Here is a 21,549-nt window from a genome sequence, read left to right as displayed (position 1 = left end):
GCAAATGTATAATCTGCCATGAACTAGTACAATTGGGAAACATTTTAGAATGAAATTTTAAAAACAATTGGGAAACATTTTAGAATGTAATTAAAAAAAAAAGTTGCTTTAAAATATTCTTTGATATATTTAAGAGAAGTAACTTGGTGCAGTGTAATTAATACAAATGAAAATGGGTTTATCACAAAAAAAGCATGTCTTATCAGGGCGTTTAGTCCACCACCTGTGAGTAACTCAGTTTTAAATTATTGAGAATGACTTTAAAAACTTTCCAGAATCATTTGCTAGATATTTTGATGTATAGTAGTCAGTGACCTGGGTTAGTAACTTTAAAATATATATTCAAAAGCTTTTAATACATGCCTATTATTGTTCTTGACTCTTATAAACAGCAACTTAATTTTAACAGCTTCCTGGAAGGCCCACCATGAGATGCAATAGCAGAAGCATGCAATGCTGATTAGTTCAGTCTGGGAGCACGGCCAGTTTTATAAGCAGAGCCAGCTTCTCGTCCAATGATTTTTGAACTAGCACAAAAGATCTTGGAAACTCGATTTGCGCTGAACATAATTTGTACTTAAAATTCCACGATCTTTTCTGCTGCTTTGCCAAACAGGCTGAAAAAACCAGTGCAGTCTAGCAGAAGCTCTATTACATCTAATCTGACATCCAAGTCCCATTGCTCGAGGTCCCTTAATTACTGGAAGCAGTCTATTCCTATCTACTCTATACCATCCCTCCACAGCTTTAAACACCATTATCAAATCACTGTACAATCTCCTATGCTCTAACAAAAACAGACCACATTTGTCAAGTCTTTGAACTTGTATTTCTTCATACTAGGCAACATTCAAGTAAATTTGAATTGTATTCTCTCTATTACCTCAACATTCTTCCAATAGTGTGGAGCACAAAACTTCACACCGTACTCAAACTGTGCTTTGTATAGATTTAACATTGTATTCTGACTTTTATATTCTCTACCTCTTGCCATAACACCTAGTAATCTATTAACTTGAAAAAAAAATAGGCTTATTCACTTGAAGTGCTGGTTTTAATGTCTTTTCAACTTGAACTCCAAACCCTTCTGCTCTTGCACATCCCCCAACTTTCCTCTGTTTTCACTTTTTTAACAAAATATGCTACCTTGTATTTACCAGCAGTGAATTCCATCTGCCAATTTTTCACCATCTTATCAATAACTACTTGCAGATTTCTTTGGTCCTCAGAATTATTTACAATGCCTTGTAATTTAGTATACCACACACCCGCTCGAGCCCTATATCCAAATCATTGATGTCACAGTGAACAGAAGCGGTCCCAGAGCAGAATGCTGTGGGACATTGACATCCATTTCTAACCATTCTGAGAAACAGCCCTTAACTGCTGAACTTATTTCAACTCGAACAAGAGATCAGCGTGGGGCAAGTGGGACAGACAGCAGGCTCGTCCCAAATTGCTGATGTGAGACTTAGGCCATTTTAACTTCCGGACCTCATTAGCATAACTTAGGTCCAAATCCCACCGATCCCCAGGGGAATGACGGGAAGTCGGAGGGCGGGTGCAAGGTGAGCATGGCAGGAGGCTTCTGCTGAGAACCTTTGGAAACTGTTTCTGGCAGTCGGCTAAGTGGAATGTGATGCCTGATTCTGGACGCAACTGCATTTGGGTGGGGGGAGGGGGGTTTGGGCAGTGCAGGGAAAGGAAGGCCCAAAGTTTCCTTCTTGTCTTGCAACAGCACTCCTGCTCCTCTTGACCACAAGGAACTATAGTTTTTTGATTTGAAAGCTTTTCTTTTGCTTCTCCCTAGCACCCAGTGTTTCTGGGGTGACCAAACACCTGACAAGAAGTAAAAATAGTGTTAGGGTCTGAATAACATCATCAGGTACAGTAAATAGTAATTCTCCTTTCTGAATTACATGTTGGTTGTTTTTAATTATTTTCTGTTCATCTACATATGTAGTAATGGGCAGCACAGTGGTTAGCACCGCAGCCTCACAGCTCCAGTGACCTGGGTTCAATTCTGGGTACTGCCTGTGCGGAGTTTGCAAATTCTCCCTGTGACTGCGTGGGTTTCTGCCGGGTGCTCCGGTTTCCTCCCACAGCCAAAGACTTGCAGGTTGATAGGTAAATTGGCCATTATAAATTGCCCCTAGTATAGGTAGGTGGTAGGGGAATTGTGGGGATGTGGTAGGGAATATGGGATTAATGTAGGATTAGTATAAATGGGTGGTTGATGGTCGGCACAGACTCGGTGGGCCGAAGGGCCTGTTTCAGTGCTGTATCTCTAAAATAAAATTTAAAAAATATCATATTTAATTAAAGATTCAAAAATGTTGCCTACCACAGATGATAACCTAGCAGCCTTCAACTTACGAGTTAGCTCTGTCTTTCCTTGTGAAAATGAGCATTACATTAGCCACTCTGCAGTCCTCTGGCACATATCCACTCTAAATAAAACTCTGCAATGTTGGCATAGAATTTCCTAGAATGGCGCAAACAATGACATACGCCATTAATTAACCGGTTTCGTACATCAATCCTCTTGTTCCAAATTTATGCTAAAATTTCCTGGAAAAGTAACTTGAATATTCCACCCCGAGCATAGTGGTGAATCAGGGTCCTCAGAAAGCAAGGCAGCCAATGGCTCATCCTCACCTGCATCAATAACCAGCTAAGTCGATCAATACTGGCATGATCTGAGTGATGGAAATTTGAATTTCAAATCCTTTCACTTAAATCATTTGCAGAATATTGTTTGCGTTACAGAAACATTCAACTGCTCTATTCAGTTTTCAGCAACATTTTAAGTTATGAATTTTTAAAAATCTGTATTTCGAAGATGACATTAGTAATTTAAGCTACCTAAGAAGTCTTAGATTAAACAAAAAACCTGTTTCTCGGGTGCCAAACTGGGGCAATGAGGTCCAATTTTGTGGGGCTATATCCCGCATTGTAGGGTTCCTGAAATACTGATGCTATATTCTTCTTTGGCCTCCTTGTCTCGAGAGACAATGGGAAAGCGTCTGGAGGTGGTCTGTGGTTTGTGAAGCAGCGCCTGGAGTGGCTATAAAAGCCAATTCGAGAGTGACAGACTCTTCCACACGTGCTGCAGATAAAATTGGTTGTTGGGGCTGTTACACAGTTGGCTGTCCCTTTGCACTTCTGTCTTTTTTCCTGCCAACAGCTAAGTCTCTTCGACTTGCCACTCTTTAGCCCCGCCTTTATGGCTGTCTGCCAGCTCTGGCGATCACTGGCAACTGACTCCCACGACTTGTGATCAGTGTCACAGGACTTCATGTCGCGTTTGCAGACGTCTTTAAAACGGAGACATGGACGGCCGGTGGGTCTGATACCAGTGACGAGCTCGCTGTACAACGTGTCCTTGGGGATCCTGCCATCTTCCATGCGGCTCACATGGCCAAGCCATCTCAAGCGCTGCTGGCTCAGTAGGGTGTATATGCTGAGGATGTTGGCCGCCTCGAGTACTTCTGCGTTGGAGATACGGTCCTGCCACCTGATGCCAAGGATTCTCCGGAGGCAGCGAAGATGGAATGAATTGAGACGTCGCTCTTAGCTGACATACGTTGTCCAGGCCTCACTGCCGTGGAGCAAGGTACTGAGGACACAGGCTTGATACATTTGGACTTTTGTGTTCCGTGTCAGTGCACCATTTTCCCACACTCTCTTGGTCAGTCTGGACATAGCAGCGGACGCCTTTCCCATGCGCTTGTTGATTTCTGCATCGAGAGACAGGTTACTGGTGATAGTTGAGCCTAGATAGGTGAAATCTTGAACCACTTCCAGAGCGTGGTCGCCAAAATTGATGGATGGAGCATTTCTGATGTCCTGTCCCATGATGTTCGTTTTCTTGAGGCTGATGCTTAGGCCAAATTCGTTGCAGGCAGCCGCAATCCTGTTGATGAGTCTCTGCAGACACTCTTCTGTGTGAGATGTTAATGCAGCATCGTCAGCAAAGAGGAGTTCCCTGATGAGGACCTTCCATACTTTGGTCTTCGCTCTTAGACGGGCAAGGGTTGAACAACCTGTCACCTGATCTTGTGTGGAGGAAAATTCCCTCTTCTGAAGACTTGAACGCATGTGATAGCAGCAGGGAGAAGAAGTTCCCAAACAATGTAGGTGCAAGAACACAGCCCTGTTTCACACCACTCAGGATAGGAAAGGGGTCTGATGAGGCACCGCTATGCTGAATTGTGCCTTTCATATTATCATGGAATGAGGTGATAATACTTAGTAGCTTTGGTGGACATCCGATATTTTCTCGTAGTTTGAAGTGACCACGTCTGCTGACGGGGTCAAAGGATTTGGTGAGATCTATGAAAGCAAAGTAGAGGGGCATCTGTTGTTCGCGGCATTTCTCCTGTAGCTGGCAAAGGGAAGACAGCATGTCAATGGTGGATCTCTTTGCTCGAAAGCCACACTGTGCCTCAGGGTAAACATGCTCAGCCAGCTTCTGGAACCTGTTTATAACAACGCAAGCGAAGACTTTCCTATATTATCTCAGGCAATATATAGGTGTCCCTGACAAGACACCTTAAATCGGCATTAAGCCACTTTTATTTGCCAATGAGAGGCATAATGCCTGTTGAAGGATCACTCTCCAGAATTCGTCAGAAACTGAGTGGATCGTGCGTTGGTTTTCAAAAATTGTTGGCAGGATTCTCCTGCTCTAGTCTCTCCCTTCTTGCTGTCCCTGACTTGTCAAATGTCACCACTCCTTGTTCTACCACTGGCAAATCACGATCTCTCCGTGGAGTAACTACTCAATGAAACCCTTGTTCCAAAAGCCCTTCTCCAACATCAATGAGTCAGATTGTCTCCAACACCACCTGAGACCTTGAGCTCAAGTAGTCTCAGGTAGAGGCACTGCTTGCAGAAGTGATTCTCCAAGTTAACATCTGCTACTTGAAACTCCTATATCCTGCAAGTACAGCACATCACTGCCCCTTTCTGTGTTGCTATTCTTGCGAGAAATTTTATTCGTTTCGGTGTTCAATGAAGAATATACAGCGACAGGGGGTGCAATTTTGAGAGCAAAATCAATACAAGAGCTTTGCAAGGTTTATGGTATTGTCAAGAGTCACACCAACCCCTACCATCCAGAGGATAATGGACAATGCGAACGATTCAATTGTACTCTTCATGACGGATTGCACATCCTACCTCCTGAGAAGAAAAGGATGTGGTTTGAGTACCTTTCGGAACTGGTTTATGTATATAACACTACCCACATTCAACAGACTATCCTCTGCATTACCTCTTCTTTGGGAGACACTCAGTTCTTCCAGGAGATCAACAACTGGGGCTTGACATGGATTCTGAAAGTGATGGCCAAGTTGATGATTGGATAACTGAGCATCATACACAGCTAAACCATGCATTTGAAATGGAGTCAAAGAAACAGAAAGAAGCGCTGAGAAGAAATGTTGTCACTACTGTAGATTCCAATGTTTTAGATATCATAGATCAGACAAACTTGTTAATTCTACAGTTTCTTTGAAAACAGTAGATATTGATGTGTTTAGTTGCTGGGACAGCAACTCATAAGCAGGGAAGTGTGTAGTGCAAGGGTCATGCTATTTCCTCGTCAGCTGCTGTGAACCGACGAGCAAGCATTTCCTCAGAGTTTGGAAAGCGTCTGCTTCATCGGACTTTCTCCTCGGGGTGCGCACCTTGGGCCAGTAGGTGGTGGTGATGGTCAAAAACCCCGGGTTTCAGCAGTTTCCGGTGCACAGATGTCCTTTCGGGGACAGCAGCAATGTCTTTCGCAGGCTCGGGGGTGGAGCCAAAGAGCCACAGGCAGAGGCAGAGGCATGGGCAGGAGAAGAAAGAGTAAGAGGGAGCAGCCTAAGCTCTGCGTCGGCGATTGGGGAACAGTGCTGGCGAGGGGGAATTGGTGTGTGCACCCAGCTACTAAGGGCCACAGAGGACTAGCTACAGAGCAAATAAGCCCCAGAGATCAAGAAACTGAAGAGACCTCTGGTGATCTGGATATCAAGGTAATCTGTTGCTCATGGGTTCAAGAGGAACTAGCAACAGAAGGACCATAAGCACACCTGCTCTCAACTTTGTTCTTGTGGTGCTTCAAGTACAGTATTTAAGTCTAAAACCCCCTTACGAAGAGTGAGGTTAAGAGATCGGGAGAGAAAGGTTCAGGATCACAAACCTACGGTCCTGCTGAAGCAAGGGATTCCTGCATCCCATTGTTTAACATAAAAGTCTGCAACACTGCTGATTTGAAACAAAGAGTTAAACTCTCAACAGTTCTGCTTCAGGGTGGCAAGCAATGGTCGTCCACTGTAATGAGATTATTTCTTTAAGATAAGTTTTTTCCTTCATGAGTGTACTTTCATATTTGGTGCCCGTGGAATGAAGAGACACTGAGCTGGAACCTTCCTGTGTTCAGTGTGCTTTTTTCTGTATTTACATTTTCTATTTAAATTTTAATTAAGCTGCTCTGCTCCTTCTTATCCCTTTGCTCCTAATTCTCATTCCAGCCAAATTTCCATTATGGAAGTACTATTTTCACTCTGTCCCCACTTCACTCTGTTACTAGCTCACTCCTTACTGTACTCTTCACCCAAATAACTTCTCTCTTACTTTTGCTTTACACGTGTGTAAGGAAAGACAGCTTCCATTTTAACTCTAACTATTTCAGAACTGTATCAAATGACACATAGAAATCTCCCACTTTTGTCAGGGAGATTTCTTATTTTTCATTTTGCTCTTACAGGGTAAATACTGACATTGCCAGATCGCCATGTCTTACCAGATTAGATTGGTCTCATGTAAGCCAAGTGGTCAGGTCCATATACATGTCAGAGCCAAATGATAAAACTACTTTCACACCAATCCCATTACCACAGCTTGATGCACCTAAACATTCTTTAATGCTATTATTTCTCAACTTATGCTCCAAGGTCCAGCATTTCTTCACTGAAAACTTTTCTTCGGTTATTTGCAATGCCCTTCTCTCATCCTTGTTCATTCCCAGTCTTCAACCTTTGAACATTGTGGTTCCCACTTCTTTTACATCCAAACTGTGGTCTTAGTGGTTAAGCCTTATGTAGAGCCATTCTGCGTTCAAAACTCCACAGAGGGCCTGTTGCCCACCAAAAACCTGCTGGGAGATACTGTGCTGCCTCGCTACTTTTCTGAACAACCATCACTGCAAACTTCTCACCTTGTTCAAGACAGTTTAGACTGAGAAATTCAACTCAATGCTATTCTAGAGAGCTACAATAATGATATATATATATGGTCATTAGAATAACTTTTACCTTAATATCGAAGACTTCTGGTATTGGTGCTTCCTTGTATAACTCCAACTGATCTTTTGTAGAGGAGGCCCACAATGTTATCAGGTTTAGCTGCTGCTGAAATCGTGTAAAGTCTTTCAGTAAATCTTCTATTTCTTTTTGTTTATCAGGCAAATTTTTTGACACCTAGAAAATAAAAGCACAAGAAAATTGTTGCTGATTCAGATCAGTATTTTTAACTCTTACGATAAATTAATGGAACATTTACTTTTCGGTTGCATTTCAGAACTCAGGACTTTTTGTTGAAAATTTATGTTGCATTGAAAGAATCAGTTCTTCCTCACTTCATTTATATGCATGTTCCAGCTTGCATTCAGGGGATATTACTTTCAGCCTGTTTGAGTACAACGTATTAATGATAAATCCAGCCATCCTAATCTCTGATGATGAGCCATTTACAGGAGACAATAAATCTAAAACCACAGGAGGAGACCTCAGGAATAACTGTTTCCATGACAACAGCTGCTGAGGTGCAGCAAGATTTGACAGACCGGTGATGTTTAACTGGCTGAATGCTTATGAGACTTTATGAACTGCTTTATTTACCACATACAGAACACAGCACTCCCACGCAAATGTACAATGCTTGCTGGCAAGTGTGGCTCTTTTCAGTTTGAAATCTAGTGGCTGTAGGTTCTAACCTGGATAGCTGTGTCAGCCGTGGCTCAGTTGGCAGGACTCTCACCTGAGTCAGAAGGTTGTTAGTTCAAGTTTCACTCCAGAGACTTGAGCAAAAAAATCTCCAGTGCTATACTGTAAAGGAGTGCTGTACTGTTGGATGAGATGTTAAACCAAAGCTCCACCTGCTCTTTCAAGTGGATGTCCTCCTCATCCTGTCTGCAGTTTTTGACATGGTTGACCACACAATCCACCTTCAATGCCTTTCCACCATCATTCATCTGGTTCTATTCTTATCAATCCAGTTGTAGCTAGACAATCAACTGCAATGGCTTCGATTCCAGCATCTGCAACTCTGGCGTGCCCTAGGGATTTATCCTATTTTTCATTTTCCAAAGACTGAGTTTCCATACGTCTGGTGACAATACCCAGCTCTACCTCACAAACACCTCTCTTGACTCCTCAACTGTCTCTAAACTGTCAGACTGCTTTTTCGACATCCAATACCAGATGAATAGAAATTTCCTCCAATTAAATATTGTGAAGACCAAAGCCATTGTTTCAGTTCCCACCACAAACTCCATTTCCTAACTACTGACTCAATCCCAATCCCTGGCAACCTTGGTGTCATATTTGACCCCATCTCCATTGCATCGACCGACTTTGCCCTGTCTCAGCTCACCTGCTGCAGAAATCCTCATCCTTGCCTTTGTTACCTCCAGACTTGACTATTCCAACATGCTCCTGGCTGGCCTCCCACATTCTACATTGTAAACTTGAGGTCACCCAAAACTCTGCTGCCCGTGTCTTAACTCGCAGCAAGTCTCGTTCACCCATCACCCCGTGCTCTCTGAACTACCAGGCTCCCAGTTAGGCAACACCTCAATTTTAAAATGCTCATCCTTGTTTTCAAATGCCTCCAAGGCCTTGCCCCTATCACTGTAATCTCCTTCAGCCCTATAATCCTCGGTGATATCTGTGCTCCTCCAATTCTGGCCTCTTGAGAATCCATGATTTTAATTGATCCACCATTGGTGACCATGCCATCAGCTGCCAAAGCCCTAAGCTCTGGAATTCCCTCCCTAGCCTCTCAGCCTCTTTACCTCTCTTTCCTCCTTTAAGACCCTCTTTAAAACTTACCTCTGTTATGTCTTTTTGTTGTTTTCTGGTTCCCAGATGTTAGAAATAACCACACTTTATACTTGGAATGGCTAGAGTTCTTTGTGTTCAACACAGCTCACCATGCTGCCTGGTAGGGACTGGTGAAACTGGTTTTTGTGCTATATATCCCATGACTCTCCAGTGCAGCCTGAATGTGACCCCACTGGAATACTTGCACATAACAACTAGTTCCTAGCACTTTACAGATAGTATAACAATATATATCATCCCTCTTTACTTAAAACACAATGCCCCTTTATCAATATAACTCAATATAACTGAAGATGATTATCAACTGACTTTTGGAAATAATCTGAACCCCTTTTTAGAGTCTTTTATAGCATGTATTCTTATTCTAAAAAATATTATTCACGGTATCACTTGAGTGGTAAGATGTTGTGCTTCCATCTTGCATTTGTTGTTCTCAGTGGTGAGTTAGCACGCTGTACAGGCAATATTGTGTCACTTGCTGGTGATGTTGTTAATGTTGTCTCGCTGGATAGTGATGTCTCCGGTGTTGTTGATGATCTTTTCTGTTGTTCCAGCTCAGGTGTAGGTTGAATATGGATTCTGTTCCTTCTCATTTGGTTACTGGTTTCAGTCTCGATGATAGATGACCTTGGGGTCCCAGCTTCACTAGCAACTTTTGCTGGGCTCCAGGTTTTCATGATAGGACAAACTGTATACGTACAGGATCCATTCAACAGCTCGGGCATGGATTTAGCATGCTTGTTGAAGTGCTGCTCTTCTCTTACCTGTGCTTCAGAGAGTTGTCGTCTCACTTCCTCCTGGTCACTTGAAGGATGTATTTTATTGGCAGAGTAGACGTATATTTTCTTTCATTCAACAGCTCTGCAGGTGATTTCATGTCAGCCTTGAGAGGTGTGGATCGGCGTGACAATAAGGCCAGGTTTGGGTCTTCCTTCATCTCTTGGCATTGCACAAGGGTTCTTTTGACCGTCTAGACTTGTCTTTCTATAAATCCATGTCCCCGTGGGTAGTGTGGTGATGAGGTGATGGCGTTGAACCCATACTGGTCAGCAAATTCCTTAAATTCTCTGGATGTAAATTAGGTGCCATTGTCACATATTAACCTTTCAGGAATCCCTTGCTCTGTGAACAGAACTCGTACTGCTGAGATGATTGTTGTGGCTCTCAAGTCTTTCATCTTCCGGATAAAAGGGAACTTTGAGTAGTATCCTACTCAAGTGTTCTAGGCCCAACCATCTTCAGCTGCTTCATCAATGACCTACCTTCAATCATAAGGTCAGAAGTGGGGATGTTCGCTGATGATTGCACAATGTTCAGCACCATTCGTGACTTCTCAGATACTGAAGCAGTCCGTGTAGAAATGCAGCAAGACCTGGACAACATTCAGGCTTGGGCTGATAAGTGGCAAGTAACATTCGTGCCACACAAGTGCCAGGCAATGACCATCTCCAACAAGAGAGAATCTAACCATCTCCCCTTGACATTCAATGGCATTACCATCGCTGAATCCTGAACTATCAACATCCTAGGGGCTACCATCGACCAGAAACTGAACTGGAGTAGTCATATAAATACTGTGGCTACAAGAGCAGGTCAGAGGCTAGGAATCCTGAGGCGAGTAGCTCACCTTGTACCAGGGCTGCTCCCAGTTCTTTTGTAGAAGCATCTACTTGCAGAGTGACAGGTTTCTTTCTGTTGTAGTATGATAGACTTGTCTCCTTGCATACTACCTTTTTGAGCTTGTTGAAACTCCTGTCATGTGACTCTGACCACTAGTACTCTACACCTTCTTTCATCAGCTCCTGCAAGTTTGCTGAGTATTCCGACATGTGCGGAATAAATGAGCTCATGTACTGTATCAAACCAAGGAAACTTAACAACTCTCTCTTACCTCTTGGAGCTTCTATCCCAGAGATGGCTGAGATTCTTTCAGGACTTGGCTTTACTTTGTCAGGTGTGTACACCATTCCAAAGAACTGACATTCTGTCACTTTCACAATGCATTTGTCTGCATTTAGCTTAATCCCAGCTTTCCTGGTTCTCTCCATGGCTTCATGTAGATGGTTGTCATGATCTTTTCCATCTACACCATATATCAGCTAGGCCGACTGCTCCTTTGCATCCCCTGCATGTCTCGTCTACTTTCTGTTGGAACACATCCGGGCTCACTTTGAGGCCAAAGGGTAGACACAGGAATTTGTACCGTCCAAAGGGTGAGTTGAATGTTGTCGACAATGAAGATTCTGCATCTAGCTTCACATTCCAGTAGCCATTTCTGGCATCAAGCTTGCTGAAAATTTTTGCCCCTGCCAGTGCCGGTGTGATTTCTTCCAGTGTGGGAATAGGGTAGTGATCCCTCTTTATTGCTTCATTAAGATCTTTGAGATCTAGGCAAATTCTTAGCTGTCCATTGGGCTTCTCTCTCACCACGATGGAATTTACCCAATCTGTAGGCTCTGTGATTCTGGCGATCACCTTCTTTTCTTCCATTTCTTGGAGCTCTCTTTCAAGCTTTCCTATTCGTTCCACTGGTACTTTATGTGGGGGATGAATCACTGGTTTCATCACTGGGGCAACATTGATGCGATACTCAAAATCTTCAAAGAATCCAACTGTCTCATCAAAACATTCTGGGTACATTTGTACCGGCTTCTGACTGGAGGGTGCTTTTCAATGTGTTCATTGAACTGTCTTCAACCCTCAGTATCGGCTCCTTCATCTCATGGTTTACTGAGATAATCTGCAGCTCTATGCAACTGCTCAATCCCAGGATAGCAAGACCATCTGTTTCAGTGACACAGAACATACAGTTTTTTGGGCTTCGTTTGCTGACAATATAACCACTTGGTGGCGCAATACTTGCACATGCGCAAATGCAGGCTCTTCAACGGGAACGTCAGTGTCTGTGACATTCAGGCAGCTGTCAGGATTAAAGATGCACTGCTCAATTTATCACAGGAAATGCCTATGGCTAGATCGTTCTAACAAACTAACATTACATTAAGTTGGTGGAAGCCCAGTAATATGCTACTATGTAGTTATAGGATACTAACTGTAATCCTCAGATCCATTTAATATTTCAGTAATCCTATTAAATACAAAAGGAATTTTATGATTGAATTTCCATTGGAAGATTGGCATCCGATCGATGGAAGAGAAAAAATGTGCTGCCAATTCGTTATGTGATTTGTTTATATGACTGACCAGGGCTGATTTCACCCGAACGCAACTACTAGCTTTCACCCCACTGGCCGCTCTCCCCCCTCGGCAACTTGTTTTCTCCCCCTCCTCCCTAGTGGTCGCTTTCCCCCCTTTGATGTTCACTGCAGACCTCACTACTGCCCCCCACTCCCCTGGTCGATTGTTCCCCGCTCGCGCCACTCCGCTCTCTGGCCACTCTCTCCCCACCCCCCTCCCCCTGCAGACACTAGCTCTAGGCCGCGCTTCTTCCCTCATGTCGGCCACTCACTCCCACGTTTCATCGGTCACCAGGCACCGCCTGAAGAAGCAAGGGATGATGGGGCTACGCAGGAGCGAGTGGCCGAGTGGAGGGAAGTGGCGCAGCCTAGAGCTAGCAGCTGGAGGGCAGGGAGCGAGCAGCCAATGAGCAGGGTGGCGTGAAGCAATCGGCCAGAGGAGTGGGGGAGCAGCGAACTCTGGAGCGAGTTGCCAAGGGGGGAGAGCTCCAGCTTCACAGTCTCCCATTGAGCCGTTTCCTCCAGCCGAGTGGGGGACTGGATACCTGATGACGCTTTATCGCGCATGGGCGAAGGTGGACCTGGCGCAGATACCAGATGACGTTGGTGTTGCGCGATGACATCATCCCACACATGCACCATGAAGTCCTGGCAAGATGTCACTGCGCATGTGCACAGCTTGGCGCACTCTGACGACATCAGCGGGCCGGTGTGTTATTAGGAATCACTTTGTCTCCTTTGTGTGTCCCTCTGATTTGGGTTGTTCCTAGCTGTCGAATCTTAGTTCCCCTGTATGCATGTTAGCATGACGTTGTTTGCTTTCAGAGCACCTTTCCTCGGATAACCATTTTCCTCCAAATTTTCAGGGAAGATCTTCTGGTATAGTCTGAGTGGGATGATGGTACTCTGTGCTCCAGTATCAAACTTCACCTTCAGATTTATCGTTGTGGGCTTGTTTCTCACCCTCTTCCTGATCTGAATGTTTGTGTGAATTTCTTTTCTCTGGGAACTGTCACACCCTGACATTTTGTGCAATTGTATGATTCCTATGTCTATCGTGTTCTCAAACCCATCGTCATCTTCCAGGGTATGGATGTTTTGATTTCTTTCACTGCTCATTCACCCTGTTACTCTGGCTCTGGTGACCTGTCTACCCCCTTCTTGCCTTGTTCTGCACATCTTTTCCCAGTGATTGGTCTTTCTGCAAACTCTGCAGATTGATCCATATGCGAGATGTTTCCTGCTGTCAATTCGTGTGGTCGTCCACAGCTCCTGCACGTCTTATTCTCTGTCTGGTGTACACTCTTTCGTTGTTGTTTCACTGCATCAACCCTGCTGCCTTTCTCTTGGCTTAACTGAAGGCTAGGCGTTTGGGTAGTCAGTGTCTTCATCTGTCTGCTCGTGGCTTCATGTGCTCTGGCAGTGTCTACAGCCCACGATATTGTGAGCTTGTCCTGTCCGATTAGAGCTTTCTGTACTTCTGGATGTGCAGAACCCCAAATGAGCTGATCTATCAGCCTTCCATCTGAGTCCTTAAATTTACATTTTCAAGCTGCATTTTTCAATCTTGCTACAAAATTGTCAATAGGCTCACCTATTTCTGAGGCCTTGAAATACATATCGGTATATCCGATGATATGATTTTGGCTGGAGATGGGTGCTGAATCTTTCAAAAATTTTGTCTGGGTTTCTGCTGTCATCTTCGTTTAGGTCTCAGCTGTTAAATAAATGTAATCCTTTATCTCCAGCCCACAGAAGGATATATCTGACCCTCTCCTCTTCATTAGTGCCTTTTAGGAAACTACTGAATGTTAATCTGCACTTTTGTTTAAACTTCTCAAGTGCCTCTACATCATCATTAGCTCTCCTATTCATTATGGGCTGTAGCTATGCATTCATTGCTATCCCAGCTGACAGTTCGTTTTCGCACGAGTCACTCAGTTTTTCTTTCTCTCTGCCTAGCACTAATTTGGGTCAATTTTCCCAATCTAATTCTTTTAAAATGTTCTAGGTTTTCTCACAGACACTCGCTGCCACCATATTACACCATTTTGTTGTTTTCTGGTTCCCAGATGTTGGAAATAACCATACTTTAGACTTGGGATGACTGGAGCTCTTTGTGTTTAATACAGCTCACAATGCTGCCTGGTAGGGACTGGTGAAACTGGTTTTTGTGTTACATATCCCATGACTCTCCAGTGCAGCCGTGAATGTGGCCCCACTGGAATACTTACACATAACAACTAGTTCCTAGCTAATTAGTTCCTAGCATTTTACAGATAGTATAACAATATATATCAATCTCTTTGACCAAGCTTTCGGTCATCTGTCCTAATAGCTCCTTATGTGGCTCGGCATCAAAGGCACTAAGTAAATACCAGCTGTTGTTGATGTAAAAGATCCCATCACACTGTTTCAAAGTTCTCCCCAGCGTGCAGGCCAACATTCATTCCTTGACTAACATCATTAAAACAGTTTAGCTGGTCATTATCTCATTGCTGCTTGTGGGATCTTGACTACCAACTTGATTTTAAATATGGCTCCGATGCAGACAGCTCCCTCCTGAGCTGTGAAAATCCACTTCTATCCCTGTTCTTTTCTCTCCTAGTCTCCTCTCTGCCACTATTTTAGGCCGACTGCTCCTAACAGTGGGTATATTTTAGCTTACTCTACAAGTTAAAGCTGCCTAGTCTCACAGCACATTGCCCATCCCTCACCCTCACTGTTCCATGCTTAAATAGCTGCATTCTTTGATAGCTGCATCAGGGTTATGCTGATCTCCATGATGATTTTATACTCTTTAACTGCCATAACTCTGTACTGCCATCTAATGTTCCAGGTTCTGGTGAGAGGCAACAGTCTATATTGGTCTTCTCCCACCTTCTGTTATTTCTTCGGACTTTGGACGGAAAGTTACTTCTATTTTTAAGCTTAATTAGTGCTTAAAATTTAAACTCATCCAAATCTCTGCTGTCCACATCCTATTCCACACCAAGTCTCATCACTACTCTCCTTGTTGATTTGCATTGGTTCCCAGTTCCACAGTACTTCAAACTTCAATTCTCATCTCTGTGTTTTGACAGCACCATGATCGTGCTCCTCCTTATCACAGTAACCCCTCCCCCACCCACTCATATTCTCTGATTCCAACTTCTTGTCCATCCCCTCTTCATCCTACCACTGGCAGCTGTGCATTCATCTGCCGAAGTCCAACTCTCAAATTCCCTCTTTAAACTCCTCCGCCTTCTCTCCGTTTGTAATGCCCTCTCTAAAATCCATCCCTGACCAAGCTTTAGGCCAATCTCCTAATCTTTCCTTCTTTGGCATAATGTCTGTTTTCTTAATGCCTCTGTGAAATCTTGATACATTGTTCCATGTTAAAGACCCCCACATAAATGCAAGTTGTTGCTGATGAAGAAGCATTTGTTCTCTTATAGCTTTCAAAAGGTTTAAGAAGTGTCCCCATTTCTTTGATAAAATGTAGTTATACTTTTCCACATATTTCTAATGAATTGTAACCTTATAGAAGAAAGGCATTAGACTGAAATATTACACAGTCCTAAATAAAGTGAGCCACCTGTACGTGTAATGATGTCTTTCAGATGACCTTTTAACAGAGCATCAAGGAAGTCCTTGTTGGCGACTTGCTTGCTATAAACATTTTGCATAGAACTCTACCCCTCGTGAGTGGCGGGGTGTTCACTACCCATCTATTTTTAGATCTGCATATTAATGTCTGCTTCCAGGATGCTTTCACCAATAGTTTAAAGCCAGATCATGAACAAAGGCAGATAAGAAGTAATAATGAGTATGCAGATAACTTCAATTATAATTCTGAGAATTACACTCCTGCTCAATTGAATCTACTTAATCTTGCACTCCAAACTACCCATTAATTTCTGTATGTAAACAGCATAAAGGAAACATCATTCTGTAACATTGACTCGAAAGCTATATGGACCGAAAAAATTTAAACTCATCCAAATCTCTGCCGTCCACACCCTGTTCCACACCAAGTCTCAACACTACTCTCCTTTTGATCTGCATTGGTTCCCAGTTCCACAGTACTTCAAACTTCAATTGTCATCTCTGTGTTTTGAGAGAGAAGGGAAAAATCCTGCAACGAAATGTCTATCTGGGTTCAAATATCACAGCATTAGACTTACCAATCCTCATGGTTAATCATAATTACCTTTATTGGACCTGTGTCCAGGCAACAATTTGTCAGTTTGGCTTCAGTGGCAGTGCTTTTGCTTCTGAGTCAATGGATTAAAGGTTAAAACCCCACTCTGGGACTTCACACATGAAAACCAGACACAGTGCAGTACTGAGTGTGTGCCATGTTGTGTGAGATATTTGGATAAGACATTGATCTATCTTTGTGGTGGATCAAATAGTACTAAGGTGCTATTTAAAGAGCAGTGAGAAGTTCTCCCCGTTCATTCCTTCCTCAATCAACACAATCAAAAGTAGATTAATTGTCGTTCAACTAATTAGTGTTTGTGAAATCTTGCCATAAGCAACATAGCCATATTCGCCTGCATTACTAGTGAATGATTGTATGTTAAATTCTGAAATGTTTCTCAGAAATGTGATAAGGTGCTACATAAATGCAAGACTTTTTATGAGGAGTTTTTTTGAAAACACCTATATAGTCACTGGGCTGCCAATAAGTCTTGCAAATGTCAGAGTAGTTATTGGTTTGCTTTAATTTATCAGGCTAAGTCAAATGTGGGCCCAGTTCAAGCACAATGAAAAAAAATGGTGCTAATAATTTTGTGTGTGTCTGGGGCACTAGGTAAAAGAGAGGATGCATGAAGATTGCTGTTTCACAAGTGTCACTTGTCACCCCCTGATCGTAAAGCACCACTTATAGTGCCTCTGAACAAATATGTGGAATAGAACAAGTATGCTTGAAGGAAGTTGCATGGAAATCAATGCGATTGTGAAGAGACATAATTGAGAAAAAAGTGACAGGAAGAGGCCAGTCAAATCAAAGCAAATTTCAAAAGAACTTAACATCACAAGCTGGTCCGTATGGAAAACATTTCAATCGGTAGTTACCATTTACTCAGAAATCTAAAAATCTCTGTACATTTTGTAGCTGCCTTATTCATGCTGAGCTCCACTTGAAAATAGATTGCATTTGACAGAAGGAGTGTACATTATCAGATTTTAAATGGCTTGACCAGTGAAAGAAAAAATGATTATACTAGTTCAAATAATGTGCTCACTCAAGAAAGGAATGCTGATAAAATGTATTTTGAAACCCTCAGAAACAGTCCAAATGTGATGAGTAGATATTTGATTGTCAAAGTAAACTACATCACTTGTAAAATAAAAGCAAAATACTGCAGATGCTGGAAATCTGAAATAAAAATATAAAGTGCTGGAAATACTCAGCAGGTCAGGCAGCATCTATGGGGACTGAAGCAGAGTTAATATTTCAGGTCTGTGACCTTTCATCATTCTGACCTGCTGAGTATTTCCAGCAGTTTGTTTTTACATCACTTGTAATTTTCCACTGTTTCCTTTTCCAGAGTTAGTCAATACTTCTGTGACAAGGGGAAGGAAATTCTTCCTGTTAACTTCAGCAAAAAAAAGTAATCTGACTAGAAAACAGAATTACTGACTCACTAAAATTAGCCATGGAGGGAGTTTAACTAACAGGAGTCATTTGTTATATCTAAGGAAAATAAACTTTTTGATGTGACTGAAATATCAATGCAACCTTTGTAGATGAATGTGACTTCCCATAAACACATTTACAAATAAAATCCAATGTTTGACAAGAGAAAGCCACTTCTAAAATCTGGTGCAAGACTGATGAAGACTTTAAGATTGTAGAAGAGAGAGAAGTGAACATTTATTGGATAGAAAGATAGGCAATGCATTAGTGCAAGTTTGCACACATACAAAGCCAAATTCAATTGAAAACATTTTCATCAAACTGATTGTTTACAATTATCCATAGAATTACTGTCAAAACTAATTCTAAAAAATACAATAACTGCTAACTTTCATGGTCCGTCCACCTACATCCCATTTTGCAAACTCATTTTCATATAGGAATGGATTGTTCCACTTTATCCTGAAGAGTAAAAATTGAGCTGCTCATGCTACAGTTTGTATGTGCATGGTCCGGTATGAAATTGAGCCAACCAGACCCAGAAGATACTAGGTTCTTTCTCTAATCTGCACTGTCAGCTGACCTGAGTCCAGGTAACAATAGGGGTGCAATAATTAGCCTGTGGGTTATCTGTGGGTTAGGAAGGTGGAAAACCTTTCTAGGGATCCCACAGCTCATCAGTATCCAGTGACTTCTGTTGCAAAGCGTGCATGTGTGACATTAATTGAGCGCAGGATCATGCTTGGCTGTGATGTATCTCTTCCTCAATTGTTGAGATCAACAATGTTCATTGTCCTGGTGCATATAAAAATGGCTATTTGTTCAAGCTAGGCTCAACTATCACCAGTAACCTGTCTCTCGATGTGGAAATCAACAAACGCATGGGAAAGGCTTCCACTGCTATGTCCAGACAGGCCAAGAGAGTGTGGGTAAATGGCGCACTGACATGGACCACAAAAGTCCGAGTGTATCAAGCCTGTGTCCTCAGTACCTTACTCTACGGCAGCGAGGCCTGGACAATGTACGTCAGCCAAGAGCGACATCTCAATTCATTCCATCTTCGCTGCCTCCGGAGAATCCTTGGCATCTGGTGGCAGGAGCATATCTCCAACACAGAAGTCTTCGAGGCGGCCAACATCCCCAGCAAATACACCCTACTGAGCCAGCGGCGCTTGAGATGGCTTGGCCACGTGAGCCGCATGGAAGATGGCAGGATCACATTGTACAGCGAGCTCGTCACTGGTATCAGACCCACCGGCCGTCCATGCCTCCGCTTTAAAGACATCTGCAAACGCGACATGAAGTCCTGTGACACTGATCACAAGTCGTGGGAGTCAGTTGCCAGTGATCGCCAGAGCTGGTGGGCAGCCATAAAGGCGGGGCTAAAGTGTGGCGAGTCGAAGATACTTAGCAGTTGGCAGGAAAAAAGACGGAAGCGCAAGGGGACAGCCAACTGTGTAACAGCCCCGACAACCAATTTTATCTGCAGCACCTGTGGAAGAGACTGTCACTCTAGAATTGGCCTTTATAGCCACTCCAGGCGCTGTTTCACAAACCACTGACCACCTCCAGGTGCTTACCCATTGTCTCTCGAGACAAGGAGTCCAAAGAAGAAGAAGAATTTGTTCAAGTACCATAGGGCACCACGTTATACCAGTCTTCATTAAGATGGAGAGTGAGAGAGCTGATTCCGAGACTAAGGTCCTGAATCTAAATAAAGGAAACTATAAAGGTATGAGGCGCAAGTTGGCAATTAGATTGGGAAATGTTACTTAAATGGTTGACAGTGGATAGGCAATGGCCAGCATTTAAAGAACAGATGGATGAATTACAATTGTTCATTCCCGTCTGGCGCAAAAATAAAACAAGAAGGGTGGCTCAACCGTGGCTTACAAAAGAAATTAGGGATAGTATTAGATCTGAGAAGGAGAAATATAAAATAGCCAGAACAAGCAGCAAACCTGAGGATTGGGTGCAGTTTAGAATTCAGCAAAGGAGGACAAAGGGATTGATTAAGAAGGGGAAAATAGAGTATGAGAGTAAGCTTGCAGAGAACATAGGATGCATTGGTGATAATTTTTCAAAATTCTATAGTCTCTGGAACAGTTCCAACAGATTGGAGAGTTGCTAATGTAACCCCACTATTTAAAAAAGGAGGTAGAGAGAACACACGGAATTACAGACCGGTTAGCCTGACATCAGTAGTGGGGAAAATGCTAGAGTCCATTCTAAAAGATGTAATAGCAGAGCACTTGGAGAACAGTGACAGGATCAGACAAAGTCAACATGGATTTACGAAAGGGAAATCATGCTTGACAAATCTACTGGAATTCTTTGAGGATGTAACTAGTAGAATTGATAAGGGAGAACCAGTGGATGTGGTGTATTTGGACTTTCAGAAAGCTTTCGATAAGGTCCCACAAAAGAGATTGGGGGTAAGGTACTGACATGGATAGAGAACTGGTTGGCAGACAGGAAACAAAGTGTAGGAATAAACGGGTATTTTTCCAAGTGGCGGGCAGTGTCTAGTGGGGTATCGCAGGTATCAGTGTTCGGACCCCAGCTATTCACAATATATATTAATGATATCGATGTGGGAATTAAATGTAATATATCCAAGTTTGCAGATGACACAAAGCTGGGTGGTAGTGTGAGCTGTGACGAGGATGCAGAGAAGCTCCAGTGTGATTTGGACAGATTGAGTGAGTGGGCAAATACATGGCAGATGCAGTATAATGTGGATAAATGTGAGGTTATCCACTTTGGTGGCAAAAACAGAAAGGCAGATTATCTGAATGGCGATTGATTGAGAAAGGGGGAGGTGCAGCGAGACCTTGGTGGTCTTGTGTACCAGTCGCTGAAAGTAAGCCTGCAGGTCCAGCAGGCATTTAAGAAGGCAAATGGTATGTTGGCCTTCATAGCGAAAGGATTCGAGTACAGGAGCAAGGATGTCTTGCTGCAATTATACAAGGCCTTGGTGAGACCACATCTGGAGTATTGTATACAGTTTTTGTCTCCTTATCTGAGGAAGGATGTTCTTGCTGTGGAGGGAGTGTAGCAAAGGTTCACCAGACTGGTTCCTGGGATGGCAGGACTGACATATGAAGAAAGATTGGGTTAATTGGTCTTTTATTCGCTGGAGTTTAGAAGAAGGGACCTCATAGAAACCTACAAAATTCTAACAGGACTGGACAGACTAGATGCAGGAAGGATGTTCCTGATGGCGGGGGATCCAGGACCAGGGGTCACAGTCCAAGGATAGGGGGTAAGCCATTTAGGACTAAGATAAGGAGAGATTTCTTCACCCAGAGAGTGGTGAACCTGTGGAATTCTCTACCCCGGAAAGCAGTTGAGGCCAAATCATTAAATATATTCAAGAAAGAGCTAGATATAGTTCTTAGGGCTAATGGGATCAAGGGATACAGGGAGAAAGTGGGAACAAGTTACTGAGTTTGGATGATCAGCCATGATTGTATTGAAGGGCAGAGCAGGCTCGAAGGGCAAAATGGCCTACTCCTGCTCCTAATTTTTCTATGTTTCTATTATGCAACATGCAGCACAGTGGCGCAGTGGTTAGCACCGCAGCCTCACAGCTCCAGCGACCCGGGTTCAA

At 43.1% G+C, this 21,549-nt stretch overlaps 1 protein-coding gene across 7 annotated transcripts in view; it reads right to left on the bottom strand.

The window, feature by feature from the left end:
• dmd (dystrophin) overlaps positions 1-21,549 on the bottom strand; it is a 1,950,296-nt gene that overhangs the window by 574,805 nt on the left and 1,353,942 nt on the right. For all 7 annotated transcript variants that reach the window (XM_068040560.1, XM_068040554.1, XM_068040555.1 and 4 more), the window contains one exon: positions 7,302-7,466. In XM_068040560.1, the coding sequence (XP_067896661.1) occupies positions 7,302-7,466 (165 nt within the window). The remainder of the gene's footprint in view (positions 1-7,301; positions 7,467-21,549) is intronic.

Source organism: Heterodontus francisci, chromosome 10, assembly GCF_036365525.1.
Source record: "Heterodontus francisci isolate sHetFra1 chromosome 10, sHetFra1.hap1, whole genome shotgun sequence".
NCBI classification, from domain to species: Eukaryota; Metazoa; Chordata; class Chondrichthyes; order Heterodontiformes; family Heterodontidae; genus Heterodontus; species Heterodontus francisci.
The sequence above is the reverse complement of the archived record's forward strand: the minus strand, read 5'-3'. Positions and strand labels throughout refer to the sequence as shown.